The sequence below is a fragment of the Amblyraja radiata genome, chromosome 6 (genome assembly GCF_010909765.2).
Source record: "Amblyraja radiata isolate CabotCenter1 chromosome 6, sAmbRad1.1.pri, whole genome shotgun sequence".
In the NCBI taxonomy this organism is placed as follows: Eukaryota; Metazoa; Chordata; class Chondrichthyes; order Rajiformes; family Rajidae; genus Amblyraja; species Amblyraja radiata.
The window spans coordinates 50,834,011-50,860,651 of NC_045961.1; the positions used below are offsets into that span (position 1 = coordinate 50,834,011).

Below are 26,641 nucleotides of genomic sequence, written 5' to 3' on the forward strand. Positions count from 1 at the left end.
GTACCATTGTCAAAGTCCAGTCAGCGCTCTAGATCTTACGAGCAGTGCCCGCTCCAGACAAGCACCAAAATGTGCTACTTCACATTCCTTATCCAGATTCACACCATTCAATTGTGTTATTAAAACAAAATGAAAAAGACCCTCTATTCCACAGGATGGCAATTCTATTCAAACAAAGTCACGATTCTTCTAATCATGCACTGGAACTTGCTGTTTGAGTAAAACCAGACTCTTGCATTAACACACTAACGAAGCAAAGATATTTACTGCTTGAAGTGAGAAAATCATATTTATTTCACCAAAATAAATGATTTTAGCAATTGTTTTTATTACATTAACTGCAGATAAATTACTTACTGCATCAATAAAAACCAAACAAGCTTAAAAATAGTTACATCAGCTATGTACATTTATGCTTTAAGTACTAATATTGTACATTATCAATTGGTCATAAGAATGCACAGAAACACATCCCAGCCATTACTATTATATGATAGTTAAATGTCACAAAAAGAAAACTAGTACTGGATACATACGCCCTCAGTATGTACAGACCAATTTGTATATATTGCAAATAATTTGGAAGTATCCAGTGACCAGACACTGTGAAATGAAGGGGAGAGCATTATATTGTTTTTAGATACTATGGCTAATGTACTTTAGTGCAGAAAACTAGTAGCTTGATAATAACATGTCCCCTACATTCCTCTGCAACGTAAAAGATGCTTTTCAAAATGTTTTTGTTATAAATACATTTTTTAATGCCATTCAATTTTAAGGCATCACTTGCACAATAAATTAGTAAATAGTGGAAAAAAACAAACATTGCTACTTTGTTTAAAGTACATTTTAAAGTCAAGACTTTATAAAATACTTGCAAAAAATTCATGATCCTGATAAGTTAGCTGTATCATCAGACCATATATGGCTGGATTACATTTCCAGAAAGATGAAGCAATTCCATAGCTGATATTGCATTCACCGAGACACATACTGAGTAGAATTGGGAGGCAATAGCTTGGTTTTGGTTTTCACAGTTCATACCATAATTACAATGATCACTAAAATAAAAACAAAGGCGATGAGTCTTGTGTGCTTGTTTTGGTATTCTTCTTGTGGAATGGTGAGAATTATATTTCCTTTCCATTGAGATTGCTGGGTTACATGCAGCAAGAGGAAGAACATTTCTATTGTGCTTTTAATGCAAGTAAACAATACATCTTAAGGCCTTGATAAGTTAAAAATATAATTCAGGCAAAAAATACTTTATTTCCCTTGAGATTAGCTGTTTTTGTGAAGGAATCCATCAGCAACTGTCTTTATTTAAAGCACACATAAAGTTTACGAACATATGTTTATGTACATTTTGGGAACATGTCACACGGCAATAAAAGACTGGAAAAAAACCCTGACACTGAGCCAGGGCTTGTGATTTACCTCGGTTGGTATATGGACATTTTCATTTCTATAAAATATCAAGGCAAGTGATGTACCACATGATTAACTAACATATCTTGTACCAATGTAAAGATGGGAAAGGGTGAAGCTGTCCTCAATAATGGTGTCATTCATATTAAGGAAATATTTGCAAAATAACCTGCAATATATGTTAAACTATATTATCAATTCATCATGCAGTACATTTAGAACTGTTGTTTTTGGTGACTGCCTGCTTGCCAGGCTGATTAGTTATCAGAAAGACTTCGATCATTGCCTGGCTGATTAGTTATCAGAAAGACTTCAATAGTTCAATTGAGCAGTGCGGAGAGTAGAAGCACAATCTGGATTCGCACTTGATGGCTTTCTTGTTCAACTATTTTCAGAATTGTCTTCCCACAACTGTCAATCTCTTGTGATTGGTTTAGTTTTTAACCTCATCAAAACCAAATTCCTTTTCATTTCTTAAAGGAGGTTAATTTGCTAAAGCTGTGCCAGAATGGAGATGGTTTGCGTTTGGGCTCAGCCAGTGCAAAAACTTGTTGTTGGGGAATACTGGTAGGCACGGTGATGTGTCGCTGATGGAGTGGGTGAAGGGACTGGTGGAGAGGAGGAACAGAAAATCCACTATAATTCAGTCCTAAAGCAGAGAAAACATAGAATGATATTGCACTATTAACAAAATGCTTAAATCATGAAGTGAACAAAAGGAATAACGTTACTATAATTATTCATGCATACACTGACAGCTAATGCCCTTTTAACCAAAAATTCAACTTTACTATCCAAAAGATTTTGGAGTTTCAAATTCACCCTACTGAATATGTAGAGGGCTTGCAGAAACCTAGTGACAAAAATGTCAAAAGCTCCAGAGTACATTCAGTTCAGTCTTCCATAGATCATATTAGATATTCTATTCATAACACAAATAGGGATTTCTGACATGAGTAAACCTATTCAAATATTCACCCTGGTCATTCCCTCTTCTCCACTCTCTCGTCACGTTGAAAGCACCAACCACAAGATTCTGGAACAGCTACTGCCCTGCTGTTCTCAGAGTACTGAACGGTCCTGCCATAACCTAGGGTGTAGTCCAGATCTTCCAACAAACTGAGCACTTTTCTCACTGCAGACTTTTAATCTGCACTTTCTGTAACTGTAAAGCTATTTTCTGCAAGACTTTATTCTGCACTCTGGTATGTTTTCTCTTTGCTCCATTATAAGTGTATGGCTTGATTGTATTCATGTCTAGTATGATTTTATTTGACTGGATAGCATGCAAACAAAGCTTTTCACTCACGTGCACTACACATAACAATAATAAACTAATAACAATACCAGTAGATCCTGATCATTTTATAGAAACAAGGATGGTTTCATGTCATGCTTGCTTTCATTTTCATGAGAAAATTCTAAAATCGAGAATTTGATTTATTGGCTCTGTTGTTTCCAATAGCTCAACCTCATTATCACTGGCCTTCTCCGTAAAATATTGGGTTTTGGGTTAGTTTTGTTCCTTATTTTAAAATGGTAATAAAAGTGCTTGATTACATTTTAACTCAAAGCACAAACAATTCATATTTTCATTAGAAATGTATATTTTGTGAATGTTTTATGCAACACAAAATATAAATAACTTTTGTTGCAACATATCAACAAGATGTAGTGAGTCACCTACATGTAACGAGCCACTGTTTGAACAGCCTGGCACACACAGATGGAATCTGCTTCACGATTACTTCCCGACCAAAACAAAATGAGAGGAAATATAATGTGGAATTCCTCATTATACCTTTCGGCAGTCATAACTAGTCTACGAGATGCCCATTGGTTAGTTTTAGTTTTTCAGTTTATAGTTTATTGTCACGTGCACCAGGGTACAGTGAAAATCATTTGGTGCGTGTTAACCAGTCAGCGGAAAGACAATATATGATTACAATCAAGCCATCCACAGTGCACAGATACATGATACAGGGTATAACAGGAATAATGTTTAGTGTAAGATAAAGTCCAGTAAAATCCAATCAACGATAGTCCGAACGTCTCCATTGAGGTGGATAGTAGCTCAGGACTGCTCTCTAGTTGTTGGTAGGATGGTTCAGTTGTGTACATTTTTTTGTTTTTGAAAGTATATACATTCAATACCATTATTTTTATGCAAAATTAAAAATAGAAGAATCTTACTAATATAAACCACTTCTGAAGTTCAATGAGATCGCAATACCTTTGTCTCTGAACCTACCCTTCATTTTCCCATGACTGGATTTTTTGGCATTTAACATAGCTTGTTTCTTCTGACTCTCTGCTATTTCAAATCCTGAAAGGTAATTAATACAAAAACAAAGGAATTATTAAAATGTACTTTATAGATCATGTTGCACCAGGATGACAAATAAGTATTCAGTGTAGTAGTGAAAGGAACATAAGTAACAACATCATTACATTCTGCAGCAACTTTTACTCCTGATCCTATTCAGCATTCATTCTTCATGAAGACAGTAAATGTCCAGTCAGTGCACAAAAACGGGTGGAAGTAATGATAACTGTTATTAAATAATTAATATGATTAATGATCATCCTTCCAATTCTCCTTGCATGGAGGTGCTTCCCTGCATACATTCCACAGCATGTAAGGAATAGAAATTTGAATTTCTGATCCTCTCAGAGAGCCACAACGAAATATCACACTGTTACAGCAGGTTGCATGGAAGACATTTCTAATAACCTTCCAACATTCTCTAAACTAAATATTTATAATAATAATCAATGGATCAAACTCTCTATCTTATCACATCTAGTATTGATTGATAGTGGACAAACGAATAGCTAACAGGAGGTGATGGCTCCAAGGACATCCACCTTCTAATTGAAGGCAGGGTCCAGCAGGTGAGTGTTAAAGACAAGGCTGAAGTATTTGCAACCATATTCATCCAGAAGTGCCCAGTCGATGATCCCCAATATTTGCAGCATCACGGAAGCCAGTCTTCAGCCAATTTTATTCATTCCCAGAGTATCAAGAAATGCTATGGATCCAGACCCATCTGTACTTGCACTCCAGAACTACATATCACTGTCTATATCTCTCCTTTCCCTTATCCCTGTCTGAAGAAGGGTCTCGACCTGATACGCCGCCCATTCCTTCTCTCCAGAGATGCTGCCTGTCCCGCTGAGTTACTCCAGCTTTTTGTTTAAACCAGCATCTGCAGTTCCTTCTTACACATTTCGTCTACTAACTATTTTTTGTTTAGTTTAGATTAGAGATGCAGCATGGAAATACGTCCTTTGGCCCAATGAGTCCATGCTGACCATCGATCACCCGTTCACACTAACTCTATCTTATCCCACTTTCTCATCCACTCCCTACACAATCGGGGCCATTTTACAGTGGCCAATTAACCTACAAACCAATAGGAGATGAAGCATGACACAAAAAGCTGGAATAACCCAGCGGGTCAGACAGCATCTCTGGAGAAAATTAAGAGGTGATGTTGCGGGTTGAGACCATTTTTCAGATTGAATGTGGGGGGGAAAGAGAAATGAGAGATATAGACAGTGATGTTGAAAGATATAACACAAATGAATGAAAGGTATGCATAAAAGCAACGATAAAGGAAACAGGCCATTATTAGCTGTGCGTGAGGTGAGAACAAGTTACAGACAATGAGATTCAACAAGACGACTTTGAAGCTGGTACAACTTGGGTGGGGGAAGGATGGAGAGAGAGGGGGGGGACGCATGGATTACTTGGAGTTAGAAAAATCAACATTCATACTACTAAGTTGTAAGCTGCAGTATGAAATATGAGATGCTGTTCCTCCAATTTGCATTTGGCCTCACTCTGACAATAGAGGAGGCCTAGGACAGAAAGATCAGTGTGAACACTGGCTCTTCCTTATCCATTTTACTTGTTACATCCTCAGAACATTCCAGAAGATTAGTCAAGCATGATTTCCCCATCATAAATCCATGCTGACTTTGACCAGTCCTGTCACTGCTTTCCAAATGCGCTGTTACAACATCTTTAATAAGCGACTCTCTTCTTTACTCGGGGCATTGAATACAGAGGAATGGAGATTGTGCTCCAATTTTATAAAACCTTGTTCAACCTCAGCTGGAGTAATGCTTGCAGTTCTGGTTACCGTCCCATAGGAAAGATGTGACAGTGTCAGAAGGGATGCAGAATACATTCACCAGGATGTTGCCTGGGATGGAGCAGTTCACTTAAGTAAAGCTAGGTATGTTCTCTCTAGGGCAAAGGAGACAGACTCAGTATCACATATAATGCACTGCTTGTGAGAGTGTGTAAACAGAGTCTAAAGAAGGGCCCCAACCCAAAACGTCACCCATCCCTTTTCTCCAGAGATGCTGCTTGACTCACTGAGTTACTTCAGCATTTAGTATCTGTCTAAGCTGGATCACTGTCAGCATTTAGGCAGTGTATAGATGGGCTCTTAAATTAACTAGGTATAGAAGGCTATGGATCAAGTGCTGGGAAAAGAGTTGAATAGGTATAGGTGACCACTGGTCGGCATGGTTGAGCAGGGCCTAATGGCTTGTTTCCACACTGTTTGGTTCAATTACTCAAAAATTAAGGGGAATTTGATTGCTCGGTGAGTCAGCATGGATTCAAAAGGCTGAAATTGCCTCCTGCTGTGTCATAAGGAAATAAGAAAATGTGGAAAGTAATCAATTATAATACTATTTATCCTCAATTAAAGTTCAGAAATGAAACATACCCATTTCTTTATCCTCTTCTACTCTTTTCCTTTCGTCTATACATGCCTGCAGCCATCGTTGTTTGTCTTCTGGCTTTTTGGCACAAAATAGGTGGACTTCCTCTGTTGGACTTTTCAATTTAAAACCATTTTTATGTGAATGTTAAAATCTTTGTCTTTGCCATCCTCTACATCCACTGCTTTTATTTCATCCATGTCGATGTGGCCATTGTAATACAACATATCTCGTCTCAGCATATCTTTTTTACAGAGAATCAATTGATGGTCAAAAAGAAATAAAGTCCTCTGTTGGCTCTTTCCTTGGTTTGAGATTTTAGTCAACTCTCCAGAATGGATCAATTCTGAACTTCTAGTTAAAGCATCTTGTCCCTGAAAAAACAATGGAAAATGGCTTGAAATAGAATAGCTAAACATGCATTGGGCCATTTAATGCCTCATAAAGATCTTGTATATTTGTGCACCATATATCTTAACAGGATCAAAAGTCTATCGATCGCAGATTTAAAATGAACAAATAACCTGTAAGTAATTGCATAAGTGAAAAGGCATTCCAAACTAAAAATGTTTTTGAATTTCACGTATGAAAGAAATTCTGTCCTTCAAAGCTCGAATCCTCAAACAACTAAAAGCGTGATTTTCCCCATCTCTTTTTCCAATCCATTCTCATCAATAGCTTAAAAACTTTGAACAATCATTCCTTTGTCTTCTGAATTTCAAAAAACATACCTGTACATGTAAAATATATATATAATCTCTCCTTATAATTTAACTGAAGGTGATAAGGTAACTAAGTAATAAATCCAGGCAGCACAGTGTCATAGCAGTGGAGTTGCTGCCTTACAGTGCCAGAGAAGTGGGTTCGATCCTGACTATGGATGCTATCTGTACGGAGATTGTACATTCTCCCTGTGAGTTTGTACGTTATCCCTGTGACTGCGTGGGTTTTCTCCGGGTGCTCCGGTTTCCTCCCACATTCCAAAGAGGTGTAGGTTTGTGGGTTAATAGACTTCTGTAAATTGTCCCTAGGTATGTCGGATAGAACCTGTGTATGGGTGATTACTGGTCGGCACAGACTCAGTAGTCCGAAGGGCCTGTTTCCACGCTGTATCTCTAAACTAAACAATACTATAAGGCAACAAGTGAATCTTCCGGCATAGATCTGAAATGTCCCTTATTCGTGTCCTCCAGGGATGCTGCCTGCCCCACTGGGTTACTCCAGCACTTGATGGTTTATTAAACATTGCGAATCCTTACATTATACTGTCCAGAACAATGCACAGTTATTCAAATATGATCTTACCATGAAAGGGCTGAAATTGCTGGAGTAACTATGGAGAACATGTATAGGTGACATTTCGGGTTGGGACCCTTCTTCAGGGTCCATGTGCCCCAGCGATGCTAACCTGACCTGCTGAGTTACGCAAGCACTTTGTGTCTTTTTTAATCTGAGAGTTATAGTGGGATTGGTATGTCCTTCAAGGCTGATATGACAACATATATTGAAAGGCGTTTTTGTCCAATTGCTTTCTCTGTTTCTATGATAAAGGGCAGAATTGCATTATCCTTTTTCAATTATTCCCTTTGCTTGTCCATAACATTTTAAAGAACTACAAAAGATAGAGCCTCAACTCCCTTCGAACATCCAATGATTTTTTACATTTTGCTATTTAGAAACTACCCCTTCTAGATTCAAAATGGACAATCCCACATTTCTTTACACTGCAATTATCAAGCTATATTTAGCTATGTGTTTTATGTAAATGAATACCTCAGTAATTGTATACTGCCTTCACAATTTATTGAATCAGCATTGAAAGATGTGATTGGAACTTGACACCTTCCAAACTTTCTGTTCTTTTCTTTTCATCTGAACCATTGTAGATCACCTGAGGCCTTCACTGACCTCATGAGGTTCACTCTTGGGAGGGTTCAACAGAGTTCACAAAGCCTTTGATTCCATAGAGACATTACAGCTGCCAATTGTTCCAATATAACAATTATAAATAAAGCAACTGAGATACCAGCAAACAGTTAAAACATTGCAAAGATAAAATAGCAGACGCATTATTTTCATGATCGGCAAATATGTTCAAACAAACCTGGTCATTTCATACACATAGCAAGCATAGAATGCCAATGCATCTGCCCCCTTGTGGGATTCACCAATGAGTCTAGTGGATGAGGACTGACCTGCTGCGAGGTGAAGAAAGCCATGGTGTATGAAATGATCTGGTTTATTTAAATGTGTTTGCCAATTCTGCAAATAAAGCGTTATTTTGCTTCTTAATGTTTTACTTATTTGCTGGTATCTCAGGCGTTTCACTTTAATGTTTTATAATTAAAAATATTAAAGCATTTCAAAATGCATTTGAAATTTTCAAATGACGGGTGGGCTGAGTCAGTTCATCTAGCTGGCGGGCACTGCAGTCTGAAGAAGGGTCTCAATGCATAAAGTCACCTATTCATTTTCTCTGCAAAAAGTCACCTATTCATTTTCTCCGGAGATGCTGCCTGACCTGCTGAGTTACTCCACCTTTTTGTGTCTATGAACATTTATATTTCCTTGCCAATCATATTAAAGTGAGATGATTTCTGCAGCAATGCACAATATAAATATAAACTCTAGCATTTACTTAGTGTCTGCGTGACCTCTCTTGACCATAACACTTTATGTTCTGGAATTCCTCTCTAACAGCCACTATCGCAATGAATTGTTTTTTTGCATCCAACCTTTCTCCTGCCAAACACTCTTTTTACAATTCGCTACTAATTTACACGTGCAAAAAAAAACTAACTGATAAGTAATTTAACAGGGCAAACAGAATAAGATTCTCCAGGAAAAGTAAGAAGAGAATTGAATGGTAACCTCCAATATCTGCATCCGATCCGTTGCTGTGCACAAGTAATAAATCTAAGTAACCCATTCCTACTTAAACAAGCAGTCATCATGGGTGACTGCAGTTATCCTGGGTGACTTTAATCTACATATAGATTGGGCCAACCAAATTGGTGGCAGCACTGAGGAGGATTTCCTGGAATGTAAACGGGGTGGTTTTTTAAACCAATATGTAGAAGACCCAACTAGAGGGCAGGCCATCCTAGACTGGGTATTGTGTAATGAGGAAGGATTAGTTAACGATCTTGTTGTGCAAAGCCCCTTGGGCAACACTGACCAGAATATGGTGGAATTCTACATTAGGATGGAACACAGTTTAATTCAGAGACTGGGGTCCTGAACTTAAAGAATGGAGACTTGGAAGGTATGACGGGAATTGGCTAGGACAGACTGGCAAATTATACTTAAAGGGTTGAGGGTAGAGATTCAATGGCAAAGATTTAAAGACCGCATGGATGAACTCCAGAAATTGTTCATCCCTGTCTGGTGAAAAAATAAAACGGGGAAGGCGGCTCAACCGTGGCTAACGAGGGAAGTCAAGGATAGTGTTAAATCCAAGGAAATGCGATGTAAATGGCCAGAGGAAGCAGCAAACTGGAAGACTGGGAAACATTTAGAATTCAACAGAGGAGGACAAAAGGGTTAATTAAGAGGGGGGGGGGAGAGCATGAAAGAAAGCTTGCGGGGAATATAAAAACTGACTGAAAGCTTCTTTAGATATGCAGAAAGGAAAAGATTAGTGAAGACAAATGTAGATCCCTTACAATCAGAGACAAGTGAATTTATAATGGGAAACAAGGAAATGGGAGAACAGTTAAACAAGTACTTTGGTTCTGTCTTCACTAAGGATGACATAAAGCTGGGTGGCAGTGTGAGCTGCAATGAGGATGCTATGAGGCTGCAGAGGGTGATAGGTTGGGTGTGGGCAGATGCATAGCAGATGCAGTATAATGTGGATAAATGTGAGGTTATCCACTTTGGTTGCAAAAACAGGAAGGCAGATTATTATCTGAATTGTGTCAGATTCGGAAAAGGGGAGGTGCAACGAGACCTGGGTATGCTTGTACATCAGTCACTGAATGTAAGCATGCAGGTACAGCAGGCAGTGAAGAAAGCATGTTGGCCTTCATTGCGAGAGGATTTAAGTTTAGGAGCAAGGCGGTCCTACTGTTGTACAGGGCCTTGGTGAGACCGCACCTGGAGTATTGTGTGCAATTTTGATCTCCTAATTGTGTGCACCTATTGTGCGTACCTTTGGTCTCCTAAAGAAGGACATTATTGCTATTGAGGGAGTGCAGTGTAGGTTCACCAGGTTAATTCCCAGGATGGCGGGACTGACATATAATGAAATAATGGGTTGACTGGGCTTGTATTCACTGGAATTTTGAAGGATGAGAGGGATCTTATAGAAACATATAAAATTCTTAAAGGATTGGACAGGCTTGATGCAGGAAAAATGTTCCCGATGTTAGAGGAGTACAGAACCAGGGATCACGGTTCAAGAATAAGGGGAAGGCCATTTAGGACTGAGATGAGGAAAAACTCCTTCACCAAGAGAGTTGTGAATCTGTGGAATTCTCTGCCACAGAAGGCAGTGAAGGCCAATTCATTGGATGTTTTAGATTTAGCTCTTAGGGCTAAAGGAATTAGATTTAGCTCTTAGGGCGAAAGGAATTAAGGGATATGGATAAAAAGCAGGAACAGGGTACTGATTTTAGATGATCAGCCATGACCATATTGAATGGCGGTGCTGGCTCGATGGGCCGAATGGCCTACTCCTGCACCTATGTTTCTAAGATTGAGTGCGGAATTATTAGATCAATTTACATGAACCAAAGCAGTTCAAAACACAGCTAAGAAAAGTAAAACCCACCTCCCAATTTACAATGGAGACTTGCCACTGAGCAATCTTGTCTATACTTTCTAATCGCCTTTTCCTTTCGTTAATCAGATGTGCCACGTTCTTCATGGCCTCATAGGCAGCACTGATGCTCTCATAATCACTGCAAAAGAGGAGAAAGCTGGGTTAATCTTCAGCTGTAGATTTATCAGAGCTCTGTGAAATTAATTAAACTCAACGTAAAACAAGAAGACATTCAATAATAAAAACAAAGAATGGTGGAGATACTCAGCCGGCCACTGTGGAGAGAGAAGCAAAGTCAACATTTCAGGTTGATACTTTTCATCGGGCAATAAAGTTGCTGGAAAATTACAGGTTATAAGAGAAATAACGAACAGGATTTATATGTTCCAAAAATATGCTCGGATTGTAAACATTTTATGCATGTATTGTCACCGACAGAAGTATCAACATAAATTACCTTCTACCGTTATTTATAGGTAATATGGTTAACATATTTAGAGTTTGGATTCTCATACCTGTGATCTGGGGTGGTGTATTTGAGCAATTCAGCAAGCTGGAGTGGGTATTTACAAATCTTCTGCACTGGCGTTAGAAGGAAGCCATCAATTGCAATGTCAATCATCTGTTGAAGCAGTCGACAAGCCTCAAAAAAGTGCCGATATTACTTTGCTTCATTAGTTTAACTAGCTCGAGACATGCACTGGAATGATTGTTGCAATATTCAGAGTATATCCCAAACTCGGCATGCTGTAAAGAAGAAAATATTTGAATGGGCAAAACATTAATGTCTACATTTTCTGTTAGTTTCAGCTTAAAATTACTTGATCAAATTTCAGAGCTGCTCTGCTTCTTTTGCACAGATAAAAATGTTGATTTTAACACTTTTAAAATCACTCTCACACACACATTTCATTTGTGCAAAAGAAGCAGCAGATCTGAATTTTGATCAGGTAAATGCGCGCGCGCGCACACAACACAGTATTTGCGTTTTGAGTTTACATTAGATAGTTTCCCCCAAGTATAGTGCAACTGTGGAACTATTTCATAAACAATTGGCATGCGTGTACCAACATATCCAACTACATAATCACACAATACCAAGAAAATGCTAGGAGCACAATTTGCATTGATTTATTATCTTTTACAGAGCAAAACCCGCTAAGGGGCAGATTTGGAGAATTATCATCCGGTGCTGCATTGGAAGATGATTTTAAAATGTGCTCTAAAAGAGGAAAGGATTAGGGAAATAAAAAGTAGCAAGGCTCAGGGAGGGAATTTCCTTAGCATAAGCAGCTTTATAATGGAACAATTTAAAATACAGTTTGAACAAGAGGCTACAACACAGATCACTGATTGCAAACGGTTATAGAACGAGGCTGGTGAGCAAACCTAGTGAAATTTTGCAGCCCTGTGAGATAGGATGTGTAGCTGAACGTTCAAATTCAATACGAACAGTCACGTACTTCAGAACGGTTATCAGAGAAAGAGATAGAATGGCAATTATAGAAAGGATTTTATTACAGAGACCAAAACCAATGGCTTTGGTCATTCATACATTCAATCAGGAGGAAGCTTTATGTGTTTAAAAGGGATGTTGGACAAGCAGCCTGACAATTTAAGGGAAAATAGGTGAGTGAGAGGATGTCAATATCATATCCATAGACAAACGTAGAAACAAAGAACTGTAAATGCTGGTTAATGCACCCAAGGACACAAAGTGCTGGAGTAACTCAGCGGGTCAGGCAGCATCTCTGGATAATATGACGGAAGAAGAGTCTCAAACCAAAACGTCACCTGTCCATGTTCTCCAAGGTTGCTACCTGACCTGCTGAGTTATTCCAGCACTGTGTTATATACATGGAACCTGAGATTGGTTGTGGCTGCTAAAGGCAGCATGTATCTGAGAGAGGAAGGTCCTTGGGAATAACTAAAGCAACAGTGTGGGAATTAATTGTTACTGGTGGAGGTTTTTTGGACTAAAAATAGATAAATGTGGAACCAGGTGGTGTAGTTTGTAGTTTACACAACAAGGCTACAGAGGAAGCTTTGAAGCTTAGGCGGAGGGGATATGTTTGTTTTCCTTCCTCTCCCCAAAAGAAAAGCTTGGCTATATTGGCTCTTTTGTTTCCTCTCTCCTTATCTGTCTCAACATATCAGTCATTATCTATCAAATCCACCTTGAACCTCTACCCATGGTGCCATCTTTCCATCATCTCTCTCCTCACCCTGGTCCCACCTGTCATGTGCCAGTCCCTGCCTCACCCTTTATACTGGCTATCTCCCCTCTATACCCAATCCCCGGTGCAAAGTCTCAACACAAAATGTTTACCATCCTTCTGTCTCCGCATATGCTACCTGACACGCCGAGTTCCTCCAGCACTTTGATTTTTGCTACTATTAAAAAAAACTTCAAGATTCAAGATTCAAGCGACATTTATTGTCACATGCACCAATTGGCACAGTGAAATTTGGTGTCACCATACAGCCATACGAATAAAAAAAAGAACACAGAACACGAAAGTCTTTAACATAAACATCCCCACACAGCGGAACCACACTGTGAGGGAAGGCACCAAAGTTCAGTCATCCTCGATGTTAAAGCAGCAGGCCCAACACTCCGGAGCTTCAACACGGCGATCCTCGGTAAGGCATCGCCCGCCCCGCGATGAATCCAATGCTGTACCGCTGCTGAAGCTCTGGTCGGTCTCCGGCAGGAAAGGCCGCGCCAATCCAGTTGGTAGGCCGCAAGGGGGGGCGGCGAGGATGTCACTCGGAGAATAGTCGGATCCTCGCCAAGATGGGAAACAGTTTCCCCCTTACCCTACCCACCTCCCCCACATAAATATACAAGGAAACTCCAACACATGCTTTTTAAACTAAAAATTAAAAAAAGATGGATAAACAGACAGACTGTAGGCAGAGGCTGCCATCATGCGGCGTCCCTAGTGGAATGATTTTATTCATGTATCACTTCACTGGAAATCTTGGATTTCTGTTTAACAAATAAATTACATATGGAAGTTGTAAAATGTTGAACCAAAATATATCCGGGTCTATAAAGGAAATTTTGGTTAGTTATTATTATTTTGAGTAGAAATTGAAATGTTGCCACATTTTAACAACACTGATTTTTTAAAATGTAATTTCAGTTTTACATAGAAACTTAGAACATAGAAACATAGAAATTAGGTGCAGGAGTAGGCCATTCGGCCCTTCGAGCCTGCACCGCCATTCAATATGATCATGGCTGATCATCCAACTCAGTATCCCGTACCTGCCTTCTCTCCATACCCTCTGATCCCCTTAGCCACAAGGGCCACATCTAACTCCCTCTTAAATATAGCCAATGAACTGGCCTCGACTACCCTCTGTGGCAGAGAGTTCCAAAGATTCACCACTCTCTGTGTGAAAAAAGTTCTTCTCATCTCAGTTTTAAAGGATTTCCCCCTTATCCTGAAGCTGTGACCCCTTGTCCTGGACTTCCCCAACATCAGGAGCAATCTTCCTGCATCTAGCCTGTCCAACCCCTTAAGAATTTTGTAAGTTTCTATAAGATCCCCTCTCAATCTCCTAAATTCTAGAGAGTATAAACCAAGTCTATCCAGTCTTTCTTCATAAGACAGTCCTGACATCCCAGGAATCAGTCTGGTGAACCTTCTCTGCACTCCCTCTATGGCAATAATGTCCTTCCTCAGATTTGGAGACCAAAACTGTATGCAATACTCCAGGTGTGGTCTCACCAAGACCCTGTACAACTGCAGTAGAACCTACCTGCTCCTATACTCAAATCCTTTTGCTATGAAAGCTAACATACCATTCGCTTTCTTCACTGCCTGCTGCACCTGCATGCCTACTTTCAATGACTGGTGTACCATGACACCCAGGTCTCGCTGCATCTCCCCTTTTCCTAGTCGGCCACCATTTAGATAATAGTCTGCTTTCCTGTTTTTGCCACCAAAATGGATAACCTCACATTTATCCACATTATACTGCATCAGCCAAACATTTGCCCACTCACCCAGCCTATCCAAGTCACCTTGCAGTCTCCTAGCATCCTCCTCACAGCTAACCCTGCCCCCCAGCTTAGTGTCATCCGCAAACTTGGAGATATTGCCTTCAATTCCCTCATCCAGATCATTAATATTATTTTTACAGATGATGAATGTACAGGAGGAGCAGGACAGTTGATCCAATAGCATAGAATAGAATGCCTTTTTGTTGTCATTCAAACAAACAAAGGTTTGAACGAAATTTTGTTCCCTGCAGTCATAACAGCAAAAAAAAAACCTCACACAGTTAACACAGTTTCGCACAAACATCCATCACAGTGAATCTCCAAACACCTCCTCACTGTGATGGAAGGCAGAAGTCTTAACTCTTTCCTGTTCTTCTCCCGCCGTCAGGCAGTCAAACTGCTGCGTCGAGGTGATCGAGGCTCTTGATGTTAAAGCCCCCGGCGGGCGATGGTAAGTCCCGCGGCCGATTAATCCACGCCGGGCGATGAAAAGCCCTGTGATGGGCTGATTCAAACCCCGCGATTCGGGGCGGGTGAAGATGCTATTGCGGGAGCTCCCGAAAATCGGTCTCCTACCAGGGACTTGCGAGCTCCCGATGTTAACGTCCACAGGGCCTGCGGCCGAATCCTCCGAAGCTCCGAAGTTGGGTTGCAGCCACAGCGCCACCGCAGCCTCCGAAGTCAGGCAGCTCTGTGATGGCAAGTCCACAGGCTCTGCGACGGGAGCCCTGAAGGTCGATTCCAGTTGGAGGCCGCCAGCTCCACGATGTTAGGCCCCAGCGAAACAGAGACACGACAAGAAAAAGGGTCGCGTCCTCGTTCAAGACAGAGATTAAAATAGTTTCCCCCATCCCCCACATATACACAACTAAAAATAAACCAAAAACATACCCCTAACAAGACAAAAAAAAAGACAAAAAGAAAATAAGACAGACCGACTGCAGACGAGCCGCAGCTGCTTAGGCAGTGCCGCCACTTTCCTGGTTAATGGGGTTTGTGTTTTTACTGAACGGGATTTTTTTTTAAATTCGGGAGGGTGTCAGTACTGGTTAAAAGATGAAAGAATTGAACTAAAGAATTAGGGGCAATCGCATTGTTGGAAATATACCATAGAGTTCCAAATAGTCAAAGGGAGATAGAGAAGATATGAAGGCAATTTTCTAACAACTGAGAAGCACTAGAACATTAGTAAAGAGGGATTTCAATGACCTTATTGGCTGGGGTACAGACAGTAAACAGGGTATAGGGGACGTGGAAATACTAAATTGCTTTCAGGAAAACTCTATCAGAAAAAAGATAGTGTTCATCAAGTCCTAAAAGAAGTGCAATTCTGTATTTAATTTTACAGAATAAAGGGCAGGCAAGTGGAAAAATAAGAGTGGGAGATTAATTTTGCGTTCGTGATTTTTTAGATCAGGTTAGATTCGGTATATCTATGGAAAATAAATAAAAGAAAATATAATCTAAATAATCCTCGACAGCTCTACCAGCTGCGTCACTGTGTTGCCCACAATTTAGATTATTTTCCAAAGATGTACAGGTTGTAGGTTAATTGGCTTCTATAAATTGCCCCTTGTGTGTAGGATGCAAAAAGTGGGATGGTTGGTGTTGAGTTGGTGGGCTGAAGGGCCTGTTTCTATGCTGTATCTCTAAATTACACTGAACTATACCCTCCATGCACCTGTCCATTTCCAGAATTTTCCATTTTTATTTGAGACTTTCAGCATTTGCAGGTTTTTTCTTGATTCTTAATTTCTTGCTGATATATTTAACATTAATTACTGTGATTTTGATTTGAACACTGTGAATTAAACTGATACAAGAATTAGACAGGTACATGGTTTAGAGCGATATGGCACAAATGCAGGCAAATGGGACCAGCTTAGATGGGACATCTTGGTCAGCATGGACAGGTTGGGCCGAAGGGCCTGTATCCGTGATGCAAGACTCTAATTCTTCCATCTACTACTTCAAATACTAGAGCATAGCTCTAAAGTGAGAGGGAAACAGTTTAAAGAGATGTGCAAGTTGTTGGGGTTTTTTTACACACAGGTGTGGTGGGTGCCTGGATGTGCTGCCAAGGATGGTGGTGGAGGTATATACGGTAGTGGCATTTAGGAGACTTTTGGAAAGGCACATGGATATGCAGGGAATTGAGGGATATTAATTATGTGCAGGCTGATAAAAGTTGGTCTTGACATTGTGGGTTGAAGAACCTTGTTACTGTTCTGCATTGCTTTATGTTTTATCTATGTCAAGTCATTTGGAAATGGGTATGGCTTTGGGCTCAACTCATACACTCTACTGAGCAAATAAACAGATGTGTACCATAAGGATATGCATGGGTAGATAGAGATCAGTGACAAATCGCCTACCTATCCTTCCCACTACAGAAGGGAAATAGAATCGTCTAAAAGGGAAGGTTTTGTGCTCATATTTTTGCCTGTACTTTCACATGGGAGGCTGACGTCCAAGGTTCAAGACTATGTATTTTTTAAATATTAAACTAGCAGCTGAAATGTTTGTTCTTCGTGCTCGCTCAACAATTGGCATTGCTGCTGCTTATTTTTAAGAGCTACTGAAGCAGAAAATGAAAGGAAACTCCAGAGGTTAATTAGTCATCTCCACTGATAAATAAATTCTGATGAATAAACAGTTTGTATTAACTAAATCTTCACAGGGGATGCAGCTCTAAATTTGGAATCCCATCAGAGAATTTGGAGAGTGTTTAAGAAGGAACTGCAGATGCTGGAAAATCGAAGGTACACAAAAATGCTGGAGAAACTCAGCGGGTGCAGCAGCATCTATGGAGCAAAGGAAATAGGCATCTATGGAGCGAAGGAAATAGGCAACGTTTCTCTGAAGAAACCCTTCTTCAGAGAATTTGGAGACATAGTTTGAAGGAATTAGATTTTTTTCACCTCCAGAGAGATGTCTCCAGTTTAATCACCAGATTGCCTGCACATTCATTTATCTGAACCAAGCTTGTCTTCAGGAATTACGACAACCTTCTATCCTGTCAATTTATACCATAAGAAATTATAGCGTAAACCTGTAAATAGAGGTGTCATCACTGTGACAAACTATATATTACATACAATTTTAGTTTAAAAAATCCATTAATTGTTCTAAACCTCAACATTACATAATTCACTTTTTGATGTTGAGGCAGAAAAAAAAAATCAGATCATAAGACATAGAATTAGCAGAATTAGGCCATTTGGCCCATTGGCTGATCTATTTTCCCTCAGCCCCATTTTCCTGCCTTTACCCTGTAACCTTTGACACCCTTACCTACCAATTTCCGCTTTAAACATACCCAATGACAGCCTCCAAAACCATCTGTGGCAATAAATTCCACAGATTCATCACGCTGTGGCTAAAGAAATTCCTCCTCATCTCCAATTTAATTTATAAATGATCACACACGTCAGTAGGTTTACCTGAATATTATTATTGAGGGAATGGTAGTGGCAAAGTAATAAAACTACCAGACATGTAATCTTGAGGCCACAAATAACAATACACGGACTTGAGTTCAAATCTCACCTTGGCAACTGTAGAATTTAAATTCAGTTAATAATCTGTAATTAAAAAAAACAGCACCAGTTTGTTGTAAAAACTCCAGCTTGATCATATGGATTCCTCACAGGTCATATAATGCCATTCATAGTCAGGCCGTGACTCCAGGCCCATAAATGCGCTTGACTGTTAAATACCTTTTGGAATGCAACAGCCAAGACACCACACCAACTTTCTTAGGAGTCTGAGGGAAATCGGCATGTCTCCAATGAAACTAACAAACTTTTAGAGATGCATCACAGAAGGCATATGGTCGGTTTCATTACAGCTCGGTTTGGGAACACAATGCCAAACATTGCCCGGACTAGACTTCACACCAGATCTACACTTCACACTGTCTTGGAAAAGCTGCCTACATAATCAAAGACGTCACAGCTCCTACCCTACAACCGGTACAGAAGCTTGAAAGCGCGCAGCACAAGACACAGGAACAGCTTATTTCCCTCTGTTTTCAGCCTTCTGAACAGTCCTTTCCTTGCTAGGGTATTATCCGATTAATCTCTACCCGATTGTGGACATTGACTTTGTGGAAATGATGTGCTACAATGCTGAGAATTATATTCTGCACATTGTATCTTCCCCTTTGCCCTATTTATTGTACTTCAGTTTAGCTTGAAAGTATTTATGTATAGTATTATCTGACGTGAGTGGATAGCATGCAAAACAAAACGTTTCACTGTATCTCGGTACACATGACAATAACAAACCCGAACCTAAACCTAATAGCCTCCTGAGACATTCAGGTCATGGGCAATTAGGGTGGGCAATAAATCCCCACATCCTGAATTTTTTTTTTGAACAAGAAAAGGTATACTCAGAAATACAGGATATACTAGGTCCAATATTTTTGCGAAAGGAGCAGAGGGTGGGGAGTGATGCAGGTGCTGAAACCAATGAAGTATCTTGAATAAAAATAGACACATACCTCAAAATCTGAAACAGACCAAAGGAGGTTACGGTTCAGGGTTTCTGAAGTAGTGTCCACTTTTAGTTTACTTTAGAGATACTGCGCGGAAATAGGCCCTTCCGCCTCCTGAGCCTACGCTGATCAGCATTCAATCCGTACACTAGGATTATCCGACAATCTACCGCTATGCAACCGTGCCACCCATGTTGTTAAATTATGGGCACCTGATCAAATTGTAACCAGACAGCAGTTGAATAGCTGATATCTGAATTCCGAGGATGGAGTGATTTGTATTTTCTAACTGATTTATGTTTTCATAAAGTAGAAAGTTGTCTTAAATCAGGAAGCAAAGCTAGTTCAGGCATATTACAATGCAAGCGATCTGATGATGATTCCAGAGACTCCTCTTTGAAAAACAAAATTTCATTCACAATGGAATCAAACCTTGAATATAAACATTAAATTGCAGTCATGCATTTAACATACGTGTCGAAGGAAACAGGATCCTATTTCACTCAGGTGAGGTTCATTTTTATTGAATTGTTTCTCCAAGTCCTTCAGAAATTTCCTTTGGAATTTGTAAATCTCTTCAATGTTCCCAAAAATGGTACTCAACTGTGCTTCAGCAAACATCCCTGTATGTTTGCGACATTGACGAATATATCCCTGAAAAGCAAAGATGCTATTTGTCAAGCATTGTAGTGTATGTAGTATTGATGAAATAGATGAAAATAGTAATTTAAAATGGTCTTGCACGTTCGTTTAAGAGCTTACTGATAGAAAAGAGAGGGTTGTGGTGAAATAATAATATTCAGCCCAGAAGTCTGTGAACAGTGGAGTTCCACAGGAATCTGTGCTGGTACCTCTGCTGTTTGTTATATAAATGACTTGGATGTAAATGTAGACAGGTTGGTTGGTAAGTTTGCAGATGACATCAAGATTGCTTGAGTCGCAGACTGTGAGGGAGGCTGTCAAAGTGTACAACAGGATATAGATTGGCTACAGAAATGGCAGATGGAGTTTAATTCTAAGCAAGTACGAGATGTCGCACTTTGCGATGTCAACTGTAAAGGGAAAATACACAATTAATGGTATGACCCTTAACAGTATTGATGTAGAAAGGGATCTTGTGGTTCAAGTCCGCAACTTCTTGAAAGTGGCAACACAAGCAGATAGACATGGTATGCTTGCTTTCATAGATCTGAGCATTGATTATAAGAATCAGGAAGTCATGATGCAGCTTTATAGGACTTTGGTTAAGCCGCATTTGGAGTATCGCATACAACTCTGATCGTTCCACTACAGAAAGGATGTGGAGACTTTGAAAAGGGTGCAGAGGAGGTGTACCAGAATGATTCCTGAATTAGGGGGTATTAGCTACAGGGAAAGGTTGGAGAGACTTGGATTGTTTTCTCTGGAACACTGGAGGTTGCAGGAAATCTGATAGAAGCATTTAATATTATGCGAGACAGTCAGAACCATTTTTCTCAGGATGGGAAAAATTAAAAAATAGTATCCCTATAAAAAAAACAGCGATTATGTTAAGCTTGAATATGAAAGAATGCAATGCTGCAAATTTGTAGGGAAGGTAAGAGTGAATGAGTTGAGTAGACAAAATTAAAGTTGGCTGACATTATGATAGCAAATCACAATGAGCAGGCCCAAGAAACCAGACAGCTCATGTTGGAACAAATTCTCAAAATGGAAGAACTGGTCCACTGAACTAGTGGAAGACTCCTGGATACAGAAGTTGTTATGAAGATAACGGTAAAAGATCTCAGCCTTCAAAATAAATTGAGCAGATTACGGAGAAATTCATTAAGTCGATAACATGTTCTCAAAAATCATAAGGCTTTGAAAATGAACTTGCTTGTCATGTTAAGCCAAATTGCATTGTATATTTCAGAACATAAATCTATAAGGATGTAATTATGAAATAAAATACGATTTCCTCCAATTTCAGACCTGCATCTTTGCAGTACCTCACAGATGTCTTTCAGATGCTTAATGTAGACTCGTTCAGTATTCATGATCTCCTTGATTACATTTGTTCGCATCTGCTCTTTGTTTTCAGCGCTTTTGTGAAGGCGATGTTTACTGCAGTGAGTATCCAACCGTTCATCCGGAGATTTTCCAGTGTATTCACCTCTGGCATCCTCCTGGTTCACCCGTAGCTAATAAGGTATAAAATTAAATCCAAGAAATCTGTCTTGTGTTGGAAAGGTTTTCATGTCTATTAAGTAGGATTCTGATTTAGATGTAACTGTAACTTTAACTACAAACACAACAGTTTTTATTTCTGTATGGAGCAAATAAACTCAATTAATCCTCATTCATGAGAAGTGTTAGGGTGCGTTGGAGGGGGGAGATGGCGGCCCTGCCGGCAGTCTGTTCGTTTTTTTCATCCTTTTTGTTATTTTTAGCGTTTCTTTAAAGTTTGTTTTAATGTTCTTCTGTTTGTTTTATATGGGGGTCAGGGGGGGGGGGGTCGGGGGTAACTTTTTTTTCAGGTTCTTACCTTCCCGGAGAGGTGATCAAGTTTTGGATCACATTCTCTGGGCTCTGCAGCCTACTATCGCTGGAGCGGGAAGCCGCCTCGGAATGTCGTGAGCCTCACCGCTGGGCGCGGACCTACCATCAAGGGCTCACATTCTCGGGAGAGGCTAGTCGGGAGCTCGAACGCCGCAGAAGGTTCGTCCAGCCCAGACGCGAGGTTTGATCGCCCGGCGCGAGGGAGATGACATCCCCCCGATGCGGGAGCTGAACGCCTCGATGCGGAGGGCCAGAACGCCGCCGGCTACGGGACTCAAGATCGTCCTGTCAACGGGGGGCTCGAGGCCCCCAACCAAGGAAGAACAACAAGGGAAGGACTTGAACTTTATTTTCGCCTTCCATCAGTGAGGAATGTGTAGGAGTCACTGTGGTGGATGTTTATGTTAAATGTGTTTTTGAGTCTCTTGCTTTTTTAAATTGTATGACTAACCTGGCCAGTGAATTTTACTACACCAATTGGTGTATGTGACAATAAATGAACCTTATGAACCTTATGAGATAAACTATTATCATACTTCTCAAATTTCATATGAAAAAAACATACTCGAACAAAGCTGGCCGGAAACCAGGCTTCTTTATCATCAATCATGCCCCACCACCATTCCTTGTTGGAGGCATCAAGTACTTGGATGACTTCTCCAGCTTTGAATCCAAGCTCCTGATCATCCATGGTGACATGATCCCAGAGCGCCTCTGCACATACAACATGGCCATCACTTATCAACTAGAGAAAGAAACAAGTTTCAGTTTACAATATCTTTGGTGAATGCATGTAAAATATTGATTAGCAATCAACAAAAGCTTTTCACTGTACCTCGGTACACATGACAATAAACTAAACTGATATCACAAAGTGTGTACAGAAGTAATTAGAAGCCAATAATGATTAATGGGTGGGGAACCCATTGAGTTGGTTTAATAAGGGGTGAAATGTCTCTGCTTCATTGACTTCATAAAATAGCCTGCTAATATTCGCTGCCACGACTTACACAAATAAAATGGCTACAAGCCCCAAATATTGGACGATCCTTGGTATCTCTAGAACAGCAGAGAGCACAAACAAAATTGCCAAATAAAGTGTATTTCACAAAAGAACATTCAGGTGCCATTTACACCTATCTGAACGAACTTGTAATCATAATATCTTAACTTCACAATAAGAGAAAATATAAGCACACAGTGATGGGTGATGAAACCATTACTGCCCATTCTACATTGTCACCTAAGAAAAAAAGATATCAGTGAATCAGAGGATATTCAGTTTAAAAATATTATATCAATAAAATACTGAAATAATCCAAATACATTTCACCTTGTGTTATGAGCATCATATATTTGATGATGCTACATGATAGGGCATATAAAGGAAATTTGGAAGTGAGCAGTGTGCCATGAAGAATGGTGTTGGTGCCCCAGGATTTTACAATTTACAACTTGGAGGAAGGTATCAAAAGCATGTTGGTAAACCGATTGATGACAAAGTAAGCTGGTTGTGAAGAGGAAATAAGGAGGCTACTAAGAAAAATAGATGGGTTAAATGAGTTGTCAAAGATCCAGCAAATTAAATGTAATGTGAGAAAATGTTAAATTGTCCATTTTGGAAGAAAAAGGAAAAAGCACATTACACAAGAATTTGCAGAGTGCAAAGGCTACGGCGGCATGGGGATGCAGTGGTAGAGTTGCTGCCAGAGAACCGGGTTCGATCCTGACTACAGGTGATATCTGTACAGAGTTTGTACGTTCTCCTTGGCTTTTCTCCGGATGCTCCCACCCTCCAAAGACACAAAGGTTTTTCGGTTAATTGGCTTTGGTAAAACTTGTAAATTGTCCCTAGTGTGTAGGATAGTGCTAGTGTACAGGGATCGCTGGTTGGCACGGTCTCAGTGGGCCGAAGAGCCTGTTTCCATGCTGTATCTCCAAACTAAACTAGGAGGAGGTACAGAAATCAATTCGGAAACTAACACCATGAATTCTATGATCATCAGGGAATTGAAAACAAAATAGCCACAATTTTATACGGATATAGATTATAGGTATTTAATAAATAGCCGAGAGGGAATGAGGGATGGAGAAGCCCAAGTTCTTAATGTTATGCATGAACTACCAAAAGGTATGAAAACCCACATTAAAAAAAGGTTGAATTCAATCATTCTCTTTAGCAAGGCAAAATTGGCACCTAATATTAGCTTTGATATTCAAACCTTGCAGCAGAGGCAGAGGAGAGAGGTTGGAGGGCAAGGGTGTGTCCAGTGGGGGTGGAGAGCAAGGGCTTTGTAGCCAGTTCCACCGCAAGGCTCCTGAGGGAAGTAGGAGTCAAAGGGTAGGCACAAAGGGGGGCAATAAAAGAACTTGCCAATGCCGCCGAGCGGAGCAGTCACTGGCTGTGGCTGAAGAGGAAAGATGCTGTCTGGGCTGCCACGTGACCATCTAGAGGGTAACAATAAGACACACACCCAGGTCTGATCAACCTGCGGTGGGCCTGCCTCGACTGAGGGTGTCTTGTGATAAAAGGCCGAGACACCCAGTGATGTTGAGGTACACAACTGAAGATGTGTCTGATTGGTAGCAAATTCACCTCGTGGTCATACCCAAGAGTGTCAATTGTAGTGAAATCTTAGGGATTGTAACACCTAGTCCTACTAATCAATCAATTATTAGATGACATGTATTTTTCCTCAGTTAAATCTGTAAGTGAATTCGTTTTGATTCATATCCTGTCAATTAGTGACTAACTGCTTTCATGACTGCAGTCCAATGGAATAATTAGATTCCACGCACATCATGATAAAGCACAAATGTTCGCTGGGAGAATTTTTCTTTGTATCCACACGTCACTTTCTTCCTTCAATTTCCTAAATCCCCTACACTCCTAAATGATGAAGTAATGCAAATGGCAGTGATGTTATAAAACCTGTGAATCATTTTGAGTAACAGCACACAGGCAGGGAATGCACGTTAGTGTGACGAGATATGTTTAAAGAAATCCACTTTCATGAACTTTCATTATTTTGCAAATAATCTTACAGAAAAGGTTGAATTATGTTCCAACAAAGTAATTCACTTATTGAAATGCAAATAACTGCAGATGGAAGGAAATCTGAAATAAAAAAATGTGCTGTAAATACTCAGCGTCAGGCAGCCTCTGTGGTGAGAGAAACAAAGCTAACATTTCAGATAAATGTGTAGGAGGGAACTGCAGATGCTGCTTTACACCAAAGATAGACACAAAATGGTGGAGTAACTCAGTGGTTCAAGCAGCATCTTTGGAGAAAAAGAATAGGTGTCGTTTCGAGTCTAGCCCCTTCTTCAGATAAATGGCTCTTCATCAAAACTAATTCATTTAAGCATTTAACAGGCAAAATACATGCTATACCATAATAATACTTCACCTCATTTACAGCAAGTTGTTCCCCACCAGGTTGAAGGTATCTGGGATTTGCTCGACTTATTTCCCCATATGACAAATCCTCCTCACTGCCATTGTCATCAACCAGAGCAGAAATCTCTGTGCCTCTATCTGCAGATACTAAAAGGGAAAAGTACGATGTTTAAGACATTTTCAATCTGAACGTTCCATAAAATCTATGCTGCATCTTAATTAATAACTCCATGTTGTGTTAACATTTTGACTGTGGAAAATTTAAGTCTGAACCAGTCCCATTGACAATGGCAATCACAGGATTGTGAAGTAAAACACAAACTGCTGGAGTAAGTGGATCAGGCAGCATCCTTGGAGGGAATGGATAGGTGACATTTCGGGTCATGACCCTTCTTCAAACTCCAGATGTCTTGCCGAGAAACTTCAGCCCTTTTTGCTTTATCTGAGATTCTAACTTCAGCAGTTCCTTGCAAAAACATTGTGAAGATTGGTGTTAAACATAAGATTTACTGACCCACTGTGGAACTACTTATCATCATCCATATTCTACAGAAAAGTGAAGAGTCCCTAAATAAATACTCATCTTCAGCATTCTGTTAGAAGAAATTTCAAGTTGACATCACCAAAAACTAAAAATAAATTTACTTTCAGGGAAAAGAAATCCAGAAATTAATTGTATTTTGACATGCACCATTTGCAGTATTTCAATAACTTAATAGTAACTATTCCACATAGCATTTCACGGTTATGAGATAGTTTGGCTTGCCTTGTGAATGGCATTAAATAAGGCAATTGATTTTTATTTTAATGTGGCCTATATGTATAATGTCACATTGTCAGAGTTTCAGAGTAGCCAAGTAAAAATTTAGGTAACGTTGCAATGTTTCCCAATTGTAGGATCACAATGCAGTTTAATTTATACAATGCCCTCCATAATGTTTGGGGCAAAGACCCATCATTTATTTATTTGCCTCTGTACTCCACAAGTTGAGATTTGTAATAGAAAAAAATCACATGTGGTTAAAGTGCACATTGTCAGATTTTATTAAAGACCGTTTTTATACATGTTGGTTTCACCATGTAGAAATTACAGCAGTGTTTATACATAGTCCCTCCATTTCAGGGCACCATAATGTTTGTGACACATGGCTTCACTGGCGTTTGTAATTGCTCAGGTGTGCTTAATTGCCTCCTTAATGCAGGTATAAGAGAGCTCTCTGCACCCACTTTCCATCACCTTTGGAAACATTTATTGCTGTTTATCAACATGAG

The 26,641-nt window shown here is 39.8% G+C and overlaps 1 protein-coding gene across 1 annotated transcript in view; it reads right to left on the reverse strand.

The window, feature by feature from the left end:
• Positions 1–276: 276 nt before the first annotated feature.
• spata13 (spermatogenesis associated 13) overlaps positions 277–26,641 on the reverse strand; it is a 110,194-nt gene continuing 83,829 nt past the window's right edge. The window contains 11 exon segments of the mRNA XM_033022771.1: positions 277–2,077; positions 3,680–3,754; positions 6,174–6,314; positions 6,317–6,542; positions 10,943–11,072; positions 11,449–11,596; positions 11,599–11,680; positions 19,924–20,103; positions 21,420–21,611; positions 22,535–22,714; positions 25,380–25,516. Of these exon segments, the coding sequence (XP_032878662.1) occupies positions 1,896–2,077; positions 3,680–3,754; positions 6,174–6,314; positions 6,317–6,542; positions 10,943–11,072; positions 11,449–11,596; positions 11,599–11,680; positions 19,924–20,103; positions 21,420–21,611; positions 22,535–22,714; positions 25,380–25,516 (1,673 nt within the window). The 3' untranslated portion in view covers positions 277–1,895.